Below are 17384 nucleotides of genomic sequence, written 5' to 3'. Positions count from 1 at the left end.
CAGGGCACAAGTTTCCGCCCTCTCCCCCCTTTTGGCTGAACTGGTGCTGGGGTGTTAGGTGTTGTTTTGCTCCGTATCAAGGCCTCTGGAGGTCTGGGATTCGTCATCAGAGATGGAGCCTCCCCTTGATCGCTTCATTAGCAGCTAATTCTGCACCACACAGCATGCAGGGCACAGCCCAGGACAGGGTTAATCACAGGCAAAGAAAACATGAGGCACAAATTGTAACCTCTTAACTGATATGATGCATTGTTGAGATGGAAAACTTGGGAGGTCCTTCTTTAGTCTTCTTATTTTGTTTTTTAGAACGTGTTTTTAATAAATTTGGGGGAAAATCATACAATTATTCTTATAAAATTTATTATTCAACCAATTTGTTTTATTCCTTTTCATCCCCTTTTATATATTATACAAATAAAACATGTAAATGAAATAAAATCTCAAAATGCATATAGGGCATTATATTATTTTATATTGTTTTCTTTCTGCATTGATATTCTTGGGCAAATTTGTCTTAACCTATAGAATTAGACAATAAAGCAATGCAACCATCTTTGACGACTTTTTTGTGAATAGCATTAAAAACAAATTGAAAAACATAAAACTTACATTTATACAGTATTATCATAACCTAAGCACTATTATTTTTAAGAGGTAGACAAAGATATTACATAGGCCTACTCTGCCATCAGAAAGGGGGAGCTCTTACAGTTTATTGTCTAAACTATTAATATCGACATTTTAATAATCACTATTCACAGTAAATATTTTTGTTTGTTATAATATGTGTAATAGTATTCAATAATATATGAGAGTTTCTCATTATTTTCCCATTAATCAATTATGTGCAAAGAAGCATTTTATTAACCCTCATACTGGGGTCATTTTGACGCCAAACAAAAACACCTAATTCCACCTATAGTAATTTGATAAATAGGACCTTTATTTTAATCTAGATTTTACCACATAAATGTGACGAAATTAGTATTTAAAATTAGTTGAACGAAAAATGCTACTAAAATCAAATGAAGCTAAATCGGATTTTTTGTAATAATATGGATTGTACTTTGAAAAAAAAAAGTCTAGACACTCCTAGAAAAATTATAGCTTGAGAAATTGCTATTGCTAAAAATCTATTTCTTGTTTATTTTTGACCAATTGAAAACAATCGCAGTAAGGTACTTAATTGTTACCCAGAAATGATTTGATGTCGAGATAAAAACGCCTGCATTGGACCTTTCATTTTCCTTTTTGAAGTAGCCCAATGATTGACGGTGGTGGAGTGGGTTGGGCTTTGTTGGACAAGCTGAGAGCCATCAGAGATGAGTGCAAGTCATTCGCTTTGGCTTTTAATGTAATTGATGAGCAAATTGCAAAGCAGAGGACGAGGGACAACGGCGTGGACACCTCACCTTAAAGATTTTCCTAGGTCGATTATTTTTTTCTCTCTTATTTCATTTTGACGCAAACGAGCTTGATGTGAGCAAGGGGGAAACAAGAGCACTTGTTTTTTTTTATCCTTTCTCTCACCTTCACAGTGCACCTATCCACTATTTCACCTTTAGTTTAACTTATTTTGTGGTTCCTCGGATACTTTTGGCTTTACAGCACGGCTTCACCTGGTCACCCTTTAACTCCAGTCTCACGAAACGGCACCAAGATTTCTTCCGCAACTTTAAAGCACTTCAGAGAAAAATCCACCAACAGGGAAAACCTACTTTTGTCGTATACAAAGAAGCGCAAAAGTAACACAATGAGTCTCAAATCTGATTCTGAGCCGAACAACAATGTTGTATCCTTGGAAGAGGAGGTAAGGGGGAGATTAGTCCTTGGTGTTTTGTTGCACACTTTTATTGAGCGTGTCAGTGGCGTTTGTCGCTTTTTTTTCAGGTCTGAGGATTCCAAGAAGTCTTATTACATTTAAGACTGATTTGCATTGTGTGTAAACTTGTAGCGCATGTATCTTCCTTTGTAGCCTCGCTTCGTTGTATCTTACACTTCTGTAGGCCTTGCAAATTGCGCCATATAAATCCAAATGTAGGAATGAGGCTACTTTTCTATTTTTTACTCCGAATTCACTGTTCTTTTCACACTTCAACATAGTACCTTGTATTATTTTTGACCAAGTCAATATATTTGATAAGGATATTATGGGGCAAGTTGACCAAAAACATGTTGACTTTTAGCATCACATTTGGGTCTTAAGGTGGATTGACACTATGCGACACACCTGTAACGTAGGCTACCTTGTGGGAAAGTCAGCGTGCGATCAAACCACAAATATTGCTACAATTTTTTTCGTCCTGTGTCTTGTAAAGGCAAAGATTGTTTACGAGAGGTCACTACTTGCAAACTAAAGGGAGGATCTCGTAAGTCGAAATATTATTTACAAACAGTGGGGGGCCTGTGGGAATCTCATCGTTTTATTAGTCACCCTTGACCTTGAGATCATTTCAGGAAAAAAAGGTTGGATTTCGATTCTGTGTGGGATGTATGTTCAGCTTAGTCTTCCCTTCATAATTGAGACCTTAATTGCTGAACATTTGATTCCCCAAGATTTTTAAATCATGAATTGGCTGCAACTGCGTTATTAAATACAGCATATTTGATGGGTTTTGGAGGCTACTTCACTACTATGGGGAGGGTGATGCATAATCAAAATACACACTGCACATAATCTACAAGTAGGCCTACTGGAACAATCTGCAATTAATGCTATTCAATGGTCATTTAAGCAATAAGGCACAAGGGGTATGGGCTGTTTTTACACATGACGCAACGCGGAATGCCTGGATACAGTCCTTAGTCGTGGTATATTGGCGATATACCACAAACCCGCAAGGTGACTTATTGCTATTATAAACTGGTTACCAATGTAACACATGTTTTGTCATACCTGTGGTATTTGTCAGCCAATCAGCATTCAGGGCTCGTACTACCCAGTTTATAATTAAATGTACCCATAGATTCTTGAAGAATATTATTTGTAGGCTACGCCTAATGAGCTTTAATAGTACAACTATTACCCCATGAAGAACTGAAATGTTGTTTTACTCCATTGTAAACAATTTATATTATTGTTTAGCTTCAATGTGTTAAACTTGAACTCATGGATTTTCATTATTTGCATCCATAGCTCAATCTATGAATTTGAATAGTTTCTCCAGCCCCATCTCTTAGCTTTTATAGTAAAAAAGTGGTGATACTACTAATTGAATTTGAGATTGTCTCTTCAATGTGATATACAGTGCCTATGGAAAGTTCAGAACCCTAGACTTTTTCCAAGTTGTTACAATACTGCCTCATTCTAAAATTGATTAAAAAAAATATGTAGTTTCATCAATCTACACAACACCCCATAATGACAAAGCGAAACAGGTTTTTAGACATTTTGCAAATATATAAAAAACACCTTATTTACATCTGTATTCAAAACCTTTGCTATGACACTCAATTGTGCTCAGGTGCATCCTGTTTCCATTGATCATCATTGAGATGTTTCTACAACTTGATTGGAGTCCACCTGTGGTAAATTCAATTGATTGGACATGATTTGAAAAGGCACACGCCTGTCCTATAAGGTCCCACAGTTGACGGTGCATGTCAGAGCAAAAACCAAGCCATGAGGTTGAAGGAATTGTCCGTAGAGCTCAGACAGGATTGTGTCGAGGTACCCTTCCCCAGAACTGTGCCAAAACATTTCTGCAGTATTGATGGTCCCCAAGAAGTGTCCTCCATTCTTAAATGGAAGACGTTAAGGACCACCAATACTCACCAATAGAGCTGGGCGCCCAGCCAAACTGAGCAATCGGGGGAGAAGGGCCTTGGTCAGGGAGGTGTTGGTCACTGACAGAGCTCCAGAGTTCCTACGTGGAGATGGAAGAACATTCCAGAAGGGCAACCATCTCTTCAGCACTCCACCAGTTAGGCCTTCTTGGTAGTGGCCAGACGGCACCTAAAGACTCTAAGACCTTGAGAAACAAGATTCTCTGGTTTGATGAAATCAATATTGAACTCTTTTGCCTGAATGCCAAGCATGTCTGGAGGAAACCTGGCACCATCCCTACGGTGAAGCATGGTGGCGGTGGACACATGCTGTGGGGATGTTATTCAGCGGCAGGGACTGGGAGACCAATCAGGATCGAGGGAAAGATGAATGGAGCGAAGTACAGATCCTTGATGTGAACCTTGAACCTGATTGAACATCTCTGGAGAGACCTGAAAATAGCTGTGCAGCAATGCTCCACATCCAACCTGACAGAGCTTGAGAGGATCTGCAGAGAAGAATGGGAGAAACTCCCCAAATACAGGTGTGCCAAGCTTGTAGCCTCATACCCAAGAAGATTTAAGGCTGTAATTGCTCCCCGAAGGTGCTTCAACAAAGTACTGAGTAAAGGGTTTGAATACTTACGTAAATGTGTTATTTCCATTTTTTTATTTCCAAAAATAATTTTTAGCTTTTCATTATGGGGTATTGTGTGTAGATTGAGGGTGGGGGGACAATTTAATCAATTTTAGATTAAGGCTGTAAAATAACAATGTGGAAAAAGTCAAAGGGTCTGAATACTTTCCGAATGCACTGTATGACATGTCCTGTGTGGCGTAGCATGTCCAGGGTTGTGGGTTCGATTCACATGGTGGACCAGTAAAATGTATTCAGTCACTACTGTAAGTCCTGCTAAATTACAAATATTAATAAGGGCTAGCTATTAGTGGGGAATCCTTTAAGATGTACACTACCGTTCAAAAGTTTGGGGTCACTTAGAAATGTCCTTGTTTTTGAGAGCACATTTTATCCATTAAAATAACATCAAATTGATCAGAAATACGGTGTAGACATTGTTAATGTTGTAAATGACTATTGTAGCTGGAAACAGCTGATTGTTTATGGAATATCTACATAGGTGTACAATCAGCTGTTTCCAGCTACAATAGTCATTTACAACATTAACAATGTCTACACCGTATTTCTGATCAATGTGACGTTAATTTAATGGACAAGATGTTCTTTCAAAAACAAGGACTTTTCTAAGTGACCCGAAACTTTTGAACGGTTGTGTACAGTACCAGTCAAAAGTTTGGACAGCTATTCATTCCAGGGTTTTTCATTTTGTACTATTTTCTACATTGTAGAATAATATTGAGGACACAAACTATGAAATAAACAAATCAAAATATATTTGCGGTTCAAATAGGCACCCTTTGCCTTGATTAAAGCTTTGCAATTTCTTGGCATTCTGTCAGCCAGCTTCGAGGTAGTCACCTGCAATGCATTTCAATTAACATCGCCTTGTTAATTTGTGGAATTTCTTTACTTAATGCATTTGAACCAATCAGTTGTTTTGTGACAAGGTAGAGGTGGTATACAGAAGAGAGCCCTATTTGATTAGACTGAGTCCATATTATGGCAAGAACAGCACAAATAAGCAAAGAGAAACGACAGACCATTACTTTAAGACATGGCGGTCAGTCATTCAGGAAAATGTAAAGAACTTTGAACGTTTCTTCAAGTGCAGTCACAAACCATCAAGCGCTATGATGACACTGGCTCTCATGAGGGCCGCCACAGGAAAGACCCAGAGTTACCTCTGCTGCGGAGGATAAGTTCATTTGAGTTACCAGCCTCAAATTGCAGCCCAAATAAATGAGTTCAAGTAACAGACACATCTCAATATCAACTGTTCAGACTGTGAATCAGGCCTTCATGGTTGAATTGCTGCAAAGAAACCACTACTAAAGGACACCAGTAAGAAGAGACTTGCTTGTGTCAAACTCGAGCAATGGACATAAGACCGGTGGAAATCTGTTGGTTCCAACCGCTATGTCTTTGTGAGACGCAGGGTAGATGAACGGAACTCTTCATGGAGCTGTGGGGGTGCTTTGCTGGTGACCATGTCAGTGATTTATTTAGAATTCAAAGCACACTTAACCAGCATGGCTACCACTGCATTCTGCAGCGATTCGCCATCCCATCTGGTTTGCGCTTAGTCCCACTATCTTTTGTTTTTCAACAGGGCAATCGCCTAACATACCTCCAGGCTGTGTAAGGGCTATTTGACCAAGAATTAGAGTGCTGGAGTGCTGCATCAGATGACCTGGCCTCCACAATCCCCCAACCTTAACCCAGTTTGGGATGAGTTGGAAAAGCAGCCAACGCGCTCAGCATGTGTGAACTCCAAGACTGTTGGAAAAGCATTTCTCATGAAGCTGGTTGAGAGAATGCCAAGAGTGTGCGAAGCTGTCATTAATGCAAAGATTGGCTACTTTTGAAGACTCAAATGTATTTTGATTTGTTTAACACTTTGTTTGGGTTACTACATGATTCCATGTGTTAATAGTTTTGATGCCTTCATTCTACCGTGTAGAAAATATTAAAAATAAAAAATCCCTTGAATGAGTGTTTCCAAACTTGACTGGTACTGTATATCGTTTAATCTGCATGTTTACTGTCTAGCCTTGGCCCTTGAATGTATAGCTACAGTGATGAAACTGCACAGCTTTGGTCCAATGGAAGCTCTTGAATGCACTGCCAGCCCTGTCAAGCAATTATGCCTACAAAAACCAATGTAAAATCTTCCAGTAGGAGGCAGTATAATAATTTGTTCACTTGAGTTCAATCTACCAATTGTGCTGAGGCTGTTGCGACCTTGCTCATGGAAATGTTACAGGCCCTGAATGCATTTTGGATCTTTGTCAAAAGCCAATGAAGTGACTGTAGAATAATTGGATGAATACGACTATTTTGGTGAGTTTCATGTTTCTTCAAAGTTAAGACCTAGATTTCAGTTCATTGTGCCTTGTCTTACCGGATAAACAAAATTCAGTTGTCATTTATATCCTCAGACCTGTCCTCGGTGATCTGAAGTCAGCTTTTGGACCAGGGGTACTGTTCTTGTTTCATAGGGCTTACTGTCGTAAATGTCCTCCAGTGTACAGTTAATCTCTAAGGCTTCAGTACCTGTAGCCTACAGCCCAATCCCAAATAGACAACTAAACCCTTCACACTTGTGGAGATCTGAAATGATGTAACAAGTGTAAGAAATATGGTAATGGCTCCCGCTGGTAGTTTAGGTAGAAGTTTGCTCATACCAATCAAGTCCTTCAACCCTAACCCAAGTGTGTAGGCCCTAAGGGAAAAGTCAACCTTTTCCTATTTTAATTGAGTAGAAAATGTGTGCAAAATGTCACTTGTGAATTTCTTCACAACGTGCAATGAGATCTGTATTTTAATTTACCACCTGAGCATTGCTTGCTTTTAAGCTGGAATCCACATTACGGGAAACGGTGCACTGTTCACCCCAGCACCTTGTTTTTTTGTTTATGAAACTTAGGCGAGGGCCATTTTAGAATTGTGGTTAAAAAATATATATATATCGCAATACATAATCTGCTGTTCTGAGGGGAAAGTCTTTGTTTTCTTTGTTGTAATATCGGAAATGGGCGTGGCAGTTTCACCATTACTGATTCCAGCTTTAAGATTATTTACTTTTTTCTCTGAATTGTTAGATGGGTGTTAGTTACTGTGCTGCTATCATAATTACCCTTGTTAGAAAATCAATTGATTGTGTTCTCCCAGGAATAATATACTCATTGTGTCTTTGAAGCGTTGCGTAATTTCCAGTGTATAGTGTATTGGTGGAAATTACCATCTGTCTTGAATAAGGAAAACGCATCTCTTGAGATTGTCTTTTGTTGTGTGTGCATCCTTATCCTCCCTTTTAATGTCCAGAAACCTCGACCATATGCTTGGCTAGGTTCTGAAATAGGCTTTCTAAATTTAGTCTTTCCTTGATTCCTCACATCCTCTGTCTGGAAAAAGCTGTGATGCCCATTTGTTCTAAAATTAGATGCCATTCACCCTTGTGTTTAATCGGCAGGTTCAATTTAACAAGTATCAGTTCCCTTTGGCTGAAGTGGACATAATTTTCCCAAAAGGCCTGTTAATATGAGCCCTAGGTGGTGTTCACATTTATTCCTTCGAAAGCCTGGCATTCACTTGTTCTCATCCTATCTAGTGCAAAAACATTCTCACAGATTAGCTGTACATTGGCAGAAGTCTCTGAATACCTATACATTAAGTATTCTGATATTTGCACATTTTGCAAAAAGCCCATTAAAAGCCAATGTTAGGAATGACACATAGGTATACCAGTGAAATTTTTATGAAAATTTCATTTTTTCCAAAGTAAGCCTCAGTGAAAAATGCTACAGAATGTAAGAATGGCAAACCTGAAATTAAACAGCTGGGGTGACTTCACAAAGCAATATACACGCTTCTGTAGCCTTAAGGTGCTGAGTGAGTGTTAAAGGCTCAAAGCTGTACCCAAATGAACCCTGAAGCTCAACTTACAATCATTTCAATTCACAACAATGAATATATCAATGCTGATAGTTGTAATAGCTAGAGTTTCGCTTTCAATATTAAATGTACACCTCTTCTGAGGCGTCTGTGCTTCAGCTAGTAAACTCTGCATTCTCATGTGCGTTGGTTGGCTTCACACATTCTGACATAAGTTGTTATCTGGAATTTGAAGCTACATCAGAAATGGGCTACTTGACCTATTGAGCTAATAAAAATAAAAAAAAGACATGGACAAATGATTACTATTGAATATATAAACTTAGCTTAAATTTTAATCAAAGTAGGGTTGTTTCTGTCTTGCGCTTTTCATTCTATTCTCCCATGCCGGCCTCACTCGGCGTCAGGGTAGCCTAGTGGTTAGAGCGTTGGACTAGTAACCGAAAGGTTGCAAGATCAAATCCCCACGCTGACAGGGTAAAATGTTGTTCTGCCCCTGAACAAGGCACTGTTCCTAGGCTGTCATTGAAAATAAGAATTTGTTCTTAACTGACTTGCCTAGTTTAAAGGTAAAATAAACTCAAACATTGGTTTCTGAATCCCAAAACCAATAGTCCTGTTGCCAGGACAAAATGTGTTCAGAATCAAAGCATAAAAAATAGCATAGCCAGGTTTTAAATTGGGGGTATGCATATTGCCTCAACCCTCACTCTTGGATGATCTCTTGTGCTCTTTATACCCAACCTAATCTGACCTTTTTAATAGCGTGTGTCTCAATTTAGCATTTTGTGTTTCCAGGTACGAACTCTCTTTGTCAGCGGCCTTCCAGTTGATATCAAGCCACGGGAACTCTACCTGCTCTTCAGACCATTCAAGGTAGGCCAGAATATTTTGTCAAATGTCTGAACTATTAGTTTATTCCTGATTTGCCGAATTGACATGCTTAATAAGTGTGTCTAGCTTGTCAAGTTCGGTGTTCTTGTGACCTTGCCATTTCTATGATGACTTACAAGGTGTTTGTGGTTTTACTTGTATTTGCAGGGTTATGAAGGATCCCTTATTAAGTTGACTTCAAAGCAGGTGAGAGTATGTCCATATCTGAGGTATGAGAGGTACAAAGGGAGCGAGGATGCTTGTAGTTGATTGTACTGTAGACTTGCAATTTTATACCTTCAAATGATGCTCTAGTAGCCTAAATGTTTCTTTTGGTTCATTCCTTCATTATTACCGCTAACAGACACCATTGTTTGCATGTGGAAATGTAACAGTGTACCTTTTAGCCAATCTAAGGGCCATCAGTCTTTCCCTGTATTGTCTCTGATGCTCTGTTCTCTCGCTCTCTCTTCCAGCCTGTCGGGTTTGTTACCTTTGACAACCGGACTGGTGCTGAAGCTGCGAAGAACGCATTAAACGTACGCAGTCATTCAGACATTAATAAGTGGACGTGAGGCTAGCCCTGAATTATTGAGTAATCCTCTTCAACCTTTGGGGATTTGTTTTAATGCTGAACTGCAGGTTGACACCTTGACATAGGAACTGAATGTTGACCTTGACTTCAATTCCAATATGCAAGATTGTTGGGTCACGACTGCCCACTACAGAAGACTCAATTGTCTACTTACCATAATGCAGTTGAAATGTGACAAGATGGCTGTTTTTACTGTGATATATTTGACCTCTATGGTTCAACTAATGTAGTCATGTTTAACCAGTCAACTAAATGGCCTTTTCCATATTGGCCAGAAGCTCTATACCCCCCCCCCCCCCCCCCTCTCCCTGTGTAAGTGTTTTCTTCAATGGGCTCTTCTGAAGAGTTACCGTGGTACAGGAATTTGACCTGCATGCATGTGAGCAGACTAAAGAGCACTTTGCACCTCTTCGCAGAGTATAGTCCCTCCACCGCCACCCCCTTACAGTGTTCACCATCTCTCCCTAGGGGATACGTTTTGACCCCGAGAGTCCCCAGACCCTGCGCTTAGAGTTCGCTAAAGCCAACACGAAGATGGCAAAGAGTAAGCTGATGGCCACACCGAACCCCACAAATATCCACCCAGCTCTAGGAGCACACTTCATTGCACGGGACCCATGTAAGTGTGCGGCTCTACCCTAGAAACACTCACCACGCGAACATAGGCTTCCCCCAATCCTCCTTTCCCCCTCTCCTTTTAGAATATGCACTACAGACGATGCTGGGTCAACTAACTCACCTCTGGTAGATTGTCGTTTTATCTCGGCTGGTCAGGCACAACTAGGTAGTGCACAATGTTCCACTTCAATTAAATTCACCCCGATTGTTGGAACCAGGACTTAGAGGGGTCCTCAGTGGTATTGATTAATCTGCAGCACCAGGGTTTTTAATCACATGCACCTGCGCTTTGCTCCCCCAACACTGTTAAATCCACACTTTAAATAGTCTCGGCTCTCATCCTTCATGACGGGTCCCCCAGAAGTAAGGCACGGTGAAAGAGATGATTGTTGTAGTCAGACTAGCAGGACATGGATCCAGTTTGAATACTTGACCAATACATCCACCTGCCCTTATTCATGGTACACTGATCTAACATATTTACACCGGTGTAAACGATTTGGTTGGGAACTTGATTTCACACATCATATTCCGTTAAATCAAAAATAATCTAGTCCTGAGATCTAGTCCTAAAATAGTCCTGAGTCATTTTTAGTAGGCACCAAAAGGGAGCAAATGCTTTGAAATGTGGAGATGGTAATTGATAACTCCCTAAAGTGATCTTTGTTCCCCCCCCCCCCCCCCTCCTCCCCCAAGAAATTCCCAAATTGAGATCAGAACTACTACTACGCAGTTGAGCATATCTTTTTTCATAGATGACCTATCGGGGGCAGCACTGATCCCGGCCTCTCCGGAGGCGTGGGCCCCTTACCCACTGTACACCACGGAGCTTCCCCCTGGGCTCCCCCATGCTGCCTTCACCTACCCGGCAGCTGCCGCTGCTGCCGCAGCCCTCCACGCCCAGGTGAGGGACCAACCGGTGGGTCTACTGCCCCTTCAACATCTCTCTCATTTACCATCCCTTGCTCTGTGTCGCATATGATCGTGGAACATGCATGGATACACATCAGGATTGGGATTAAGACCAAATAAAATTGGATAATCATTCTTGATATGTCATCAGATTGAAATGGAACTAAGGGACCAGTAGTGAGCTTATCCACCCTTAAACATCCACAACCTGACACTGTACTGTTCAGCATGACAGGGGATCCATTCTGTGTGCATTTAGGGGGCTTGGTACCAAGCCCGCTGACTGCCTGTCTTGCATACTGTAAGAAACCACACCAGTGGAGTAAAATAAGGGTCCAACCTCTGTCTGCTTCACTCCTTTCGTAAAATTCCTCACAACAACATTCCTGTGCACGGGAATCGTTGCTAAGAGATCACAACAGAGAAAATCTGTTTTTAATTGGCTCTCAGGTTGGATTATGCATTGGTCGTTGAGTGAATCTGTTGCCCATAAAGTCCTGTTAAACGTTAGCCAAGCCTCTCCACTGTTGGCTGTTTTTATGACCTCTTAAAACGAGTGAGGACAGTCTTGACAGCACTGCTCAGATAGAGCATTGTTTTATTCCCAATGAACTCTGACCCTCAAGTATGATACATGGAATTATGAGGTGTCATTAAATACGGGGTGTCTCACGTTGTTTCTCGTGTATGACATCTGTTGAATGAAATTAAGTTGCTTGCTTCGCCCCTGGATATGCATCTTAATGGCTTTGTCACAAGTAAAATATCATACTTTCTATTTTCATACAGTATAAGAATGTGTCTCAGCACTCTGGTGACTAGAGTGCTATGACTCTAAATGATGTTCATTGTAAACCTTTAATCGGTTGTGACTGGCTGTCCTGAGAACCAGCTCTCGGTGAGCAGACCAATCCTTTGGTTGGCTCTGGCATTCCTGCGAATTGCCGTGGCAATAACTCAATGCGAGTTAAAGGTCAAAGCTGTGTAGGGGTTGACCGTTTTCTACCTGCCAGCACTTATCAACCTGAATCTATGTACTTCAGGGCTACAGTGTACCTGAAGTCTTGGGCATGTTGTTCCTGTAGCTGTTCCCTTTGCTGTTCCCAATATTCTGGTTTAAGGGAATGCAGTTGCCTTTTCTCACTCACACATTCAATCGCAGTTTTCCATGGGTGGCATTGTACTAACCGTTCCCTTAATAGTTGTCGTATACACACCAATTGGAAACCACAGTTTAAAACAAAATAAGTTTAAAACAAACATTTAATTTAGTAAATATTCTGTTAATTAACAAGGCTACCAGTACTGAGTCAATGTGCGGGGGTACAGGTTAGTAGAGGTAATTGACGTAATATGTACATTATGGGTAAAGTGACTATGCATAGATAAATGGCGAGTAACCGACCGGCACCAAAACTACATATTGTGAACACGGATATCTGGGATATAGCTCAGCCTCACCCTCTTTTTCATTATGATTGAAAAGACTACTGATGCTAGATCTGCATTGTTTAGTGCTGGCTGGAACAAAAGCCTGCACACCCTGTAGCTCTGTTTACTGTAGTAAAACCACCTCCCTCACAGTTGGTAGGTATAGAGTGAAGCTACCCCTAGATGCTGATCTTGAGCCAGTTTTGCATTTGCCCCACTAATGGTTAGGATTAGGGGAGAAGATGCTGATCCCCTAGATTTGTATTGCAGGTGGGTGGTAGCACCTTAATTGGAGGACGGGCACCTAGTAATGTCTGGAATAAATGCAATAGTATCAAACATATGGTTATCATGTGTTGATACCATTCCATTTAATTCATTTAAGCATTTATGAGCTGTCCTCCCCTCAACAGCCTCCTGTATCTGTTCCTTGGGGAAACGTCACCCTGGAGCCTGTGGCTAATAGCTCTGCTACTTGAACTTTGACCCAACAATGATGGCTTCTCATTGATGGGCTCCCTCTCATACATTAACAGGCTCCCTCTCATTCTATTTGCATAGGAAGTTAATTGTTAAGTCTATTTTCCAAGCCCAGCGGGGCCCGAGGAATGTGGGGCATTCTGAGGGGCGCGTTCCGGGGGGAAAAAAAGAATGCAACATGACTACAGGGTATGGAAGTGCCAAACACATTGTCTGGTGTTCTCCTACCGGTGCCCTTGGCCGGAACACAAAGGTCTGATGCGTGGCACTGTCCAATGGGGGACAGGACAGGAAAACGACTAATGGCGACGTGGTGAAAGCTACAGAAATTGGGTCTGAAAATAGTAGCTTTCCTGTACAACTCAGTGGATGTTTTGTAGAGTAGACTGACACTAATGCCTTCTGGCGTGTGGAGTTGTACTGCATGTTAAATGTCTTGTCGGTGAAAGTCCATTATTTGAACTTGGAGCACCCCCAGAATGGACCCCCCCTGTTTTGATTATTTTTGGTCTCCCCATTTTTAGTACCTCTGTGGCTAAAACAACATTCCTTACTCCAGGATACTTTAACTGGTCACTATCTGGGAGAAAAAAGAAAAAGGAGCACTCTGTTGCTGTGTAAATCAGATTTATTGACCGGACAAACAATGGCTACTCTGTAACAATTGAATGTCTGTAAAGTGTCTGAAGCAATATTCACACAACCAAGTATTTGGTAACCCTGAAAGTAATTTTGTCTCTGGTAAGGTGATCAGAAGAATACTAGGCCAGTATTTCACCTGGGTTGTGTTCATTAGGCAGCACATGGAAGAAAACAGACCAACAGGGAGGGACTACCTTGTCTCATAAATCAAATGCGGAACATGACCCAAGCATGGGCTTTTCTGCTGGAGTGCCCTATAAGTCTGCTTTGTATTCCCCAGATGCGTTGGTACCCGTCCCCATCTGAAACCTCACAACCAGGATGGAAATCCCGTCAGTTCTGTTAAGTATTTAGTAAGTATGACCCATCCCAAAAGGCCTAGCTAACTCTGCATCTGAAATGGCACCCTATTACTTACTACACAACTTTTGACAAGGGCCTACATAGGAAGTAGTGCACTGTAGAGAATAGGGTGGGTGCCATTTCAGACTCAGCCCATGTCATTATTTCTTGAGCTTTCACATGAGGCTTTCAGTTGGCTAATTTGTATGGACTTGCAAAACAATGTTTTTAAACCATTTTCTCGATCTCCCCAGATCCCAGTCATTACCTGAAGGTTTTTGTTTTTCCCTCAGAGCAGAGTAAAGGTATTCTGAACTCGATTGAATTTAAATCAGGTTTATTTAACGGACATTAAGGTGCATTACCGATGTTGCTTTCCTCGCAGAAAAATTGAGTAAGAGGATTTTGAGACCGTAGAAACATGTTGAGGACGACAATCTGAAGCGGACGACAATCTGACTTTTTGGCCTTTGACGGTACAGCCCCCCCCCCCCCCCAAAAAAAGTGTGTGCAGTCTTCTCTCGAAGTGGACCTAACCTAACTAACTCTGTGCTGAAAACGATCAAGCTGCTCTCTATTGAATGTGGGTGGGACTCAACAATCAACCCATGTTGAGGTATTCGGCATGAATTAGAAATCCAAACTTTTGTCCTCGTTTCATATTGCTTATGTTGCCATAATAGCGAGAGGTCTCGGCGGACCCCTACAGTATGTTTTTATTATTCTTAGTCTCGCTGCTTTGAAGATTAACTTGGATTGAGTTGCTTACGATGTTACCTGCGAAGTAGATGCAGACATCTTGTTACTTGTCATTTTTGTTTTTTCTTTGTTCAGAATGGATAATGTATGCACTGGGTCTTCTTTTTCTTCCTCTGATCTTTAACTGTAAACCTGTCCAAGAATGCTGACGCTGTCTGTAACCTTGGACCATTTGAATGCATCCTCTAACGACCCAGTTTTGACAAAATATCTGTCTGTTTAGATTATATTTGAACAAAAAAGTGAGTACAAGTATTTTTGTACATTTGTGTAATGAGTATTTATGCATTTTTGTGCAATTTAAAGAAGTAATCTGTATAAGTTGATGTTTAGTCTGCCCTTGTGGGTTTCTTTGGTGTTATTTTTGATGGATGTTGAATCCTGTCTATAATATCCTGTTTTGAAGTAGAAAAAAAGTGCAATTTTCTTTGGCTTGGTGTTAAATACTGAAATATTCTGACCGTGGCAGTCAGAACTGCTACTGTACATGGACTGCTAACATGAGATTGCTGTAAAACAAAATGCTGATCATTCAGAATGTGAAACTGGATAATAAATGGATTGATCTGAAGTGTTGCTTTTTCTTTTTTTTAACACGGACTGATGATCAAATGTTACCTCTAAACTGAAGGATGGAACATGATGGATTTGAACATAAATGTACACTTTGAATTGGGCACTTTTGGTTTCTGGTGGTCCCCCATGATGTCCTTGGATTGTATTTCTTTCCATTCAGCCTGTGGGTCTTTGTTATGAATGCCTAGGAGCAGTTGTAGTGCTCTGGGGACTTACTTAAATGATAATGTAAAAAATCTACTCAAACAGGTGCCAGTTCATGCAAAAATGGGCATTAATAAAAACTGAACCAAATGTGCTTCATGCCCTGCAAACTTTAGACCGTGCATATGTAGTGGTTGAATTGCAAGCAGACAGTGTTTTGTGAAAATGGGGGATATGCCACGCTTAGGCTTTTTTTTCACTGGAAAATATTGTGAAAAGATTCTGTCATTTGCCGTTAGTGAGGAGTTTGTGCAATCTAAAATAATTAGCAGAATAAATATAATTTGACTGATGCTTTCATACTCCCGACACAGCCCAAAAATAAGGATACCATTTGTCCCATTTAATTGGAACTACTTCACAATTGTAAATGGCTACTTAAAGTATTTTGCTATCTGACCTGGACCACAGTTTAAACAATAGGCTACAGTTGAACTTCAGGACAGTTCACCTTTTCCATTGATGTGTGAATACTGTAATTTCATATTTCTGGAGTAGACAATATTTCAGAATTTGCGGTCAGTCCAGCATGGGCTGAGAGAAATAGATTCAAACATGCTATTGATAGGTCCACAAATGATGTACATTTATAAAATCTAACAGTCCTTTTCCAAATACAGCATAAGTTACTGCAAAGGTGAAATATTCTGCCAAAACGAGGATGCAGTGTTTCAGCTTCGAGGTATAATATATTATCCACACACACAGATCCAACACCACTCTGACAGTAATTGTGACTGAAAATGATTGTGGTTCTGAAATGAGGTAAAACTTAGACTATAGCACCGCTCTACTCTGCATGCTAATTCATTCTGAATGGAAATGCTACCACTAGGGGAGATGGCTAACAAGCTCAACCTAAATGGTGATTAGAACAATAGGCGATGTTGTGCTCTGAAAATGAGACATAACATCTTAAGTCACTTTTCGATGTATGCACAAAATATCAGACAGCAAAGGTATTGTGACCACAGGAGGGAAACATGTAGTGACAGGCCTAGTTTTGTTTGGGTGGGGAGCCAGGCCCAGCCAATCAGAATGAGGGCTTTATTACAGACAGAAAGACTCCTTAGCTCCCCCCCCCCAGACTATCTCACAGGTCAAGAAGCCGAATGTGGAGGTCCTGGGCTGGCGTGGTTACACGTGGTAGGCGGTTGAGGCCGGTTGGACGTACTGCCAAATTCTTTAAAATGACATTGGAGGCAGCTTATGGTAGAGAAATGAACATTCAATTCACTGGCAAAAGCTTTGACGGACAAGCTCCTTCAACTTGAGACATCTGTGGCATTGTGTTGACAAAACTGCACATTTTAAAGTGGCCTTTTATTGTCCCCAGTACAAGGTGCACCTGTGTAATGATCATGCTGTTTAATTAGCTTCTTGATATACCACACCTGTCAGGTGGATGGATTATCTTGACAAATGAGAAATGCTCACTAAAAGGGATATAAACGAATGTGTGCTCAAAATGAGAGAAAAATAAGGTCTTTGTGTGTATGGAACATTTCTGGTATTTTTTATTTCAGCTCATGAAATATGGGACCAACACAACATCAAATAAAATGTATTTATAAAGCCCTTACATCAGTTGATATCTCAAAAGTGCTGTACAGAAACCCAGCCTAAAACCCCAAACAGCAAGCAGTGCAGGTG

General features: G+C 40.7%; 1 protein-coding gene across 2 annotated transcripts; it reads left to right on the top strand.

The window, feature by feature from the left end:
• Positions 1 to 1275: 1275 nt before the first annotated feature.
• On the top strand, positions 1276 to 15522 carry rbpms2a (RNA binding protein, mRNA processing factor 2a). 2 transcript variants are annotated; one of them, XM_055934888.1, is made up of 8 exons: positions 1276 to 1810; positions 9098 to 9175; positions 9341 to 9379; positions 9649 to 9711; positions 10236 to 10386; positions 11141 to 11304; positions 14131 to 14203; positions 14447 to 15522. In XM_055934888.1, exons 1-7 carry the CDS (start codon positions 1754 to 1756, stop codon positions 14194 to 14196), a joined length of 618 nt encoding a protein of 205 aa, XP_055790863.1. In that variant the 5' UTR covers positions 1276 to 1753; the 3' UTR covers positions 14197 to 14203; positions 14447 to 15522. The 2 variants fall into 2 exon arrangements, with proteins under 2 accessions (XP_055790863.1, XP_055790864.1); XM_055934889.1 differs by having other exon boundaries at positions 1279 to 1810; positions 11141 to 11289.
• Positions 15523 to 17384: the final 1862 nt, after the last annotated feature.

This window comes from Salvelinus fontinalis, chromosome 9, assembly GCF_029448725.1.
Source record: "Salvelinus fontinalis isolate EN_2023a chromosome 9, ASM2944872v1, whole genome shotgun sequence".
Lineage (NCBI taxonomy): Eukaryota > Metazoa > Chordata > Actinopteri > Salmoniformes > Salmonidae > Salvelinus > Salvelinus fontinalis.
Note: the sequence above shows the minus strand (reverse complement) of the source record. Positions and strands in the feature narration are given on the sequence as shown.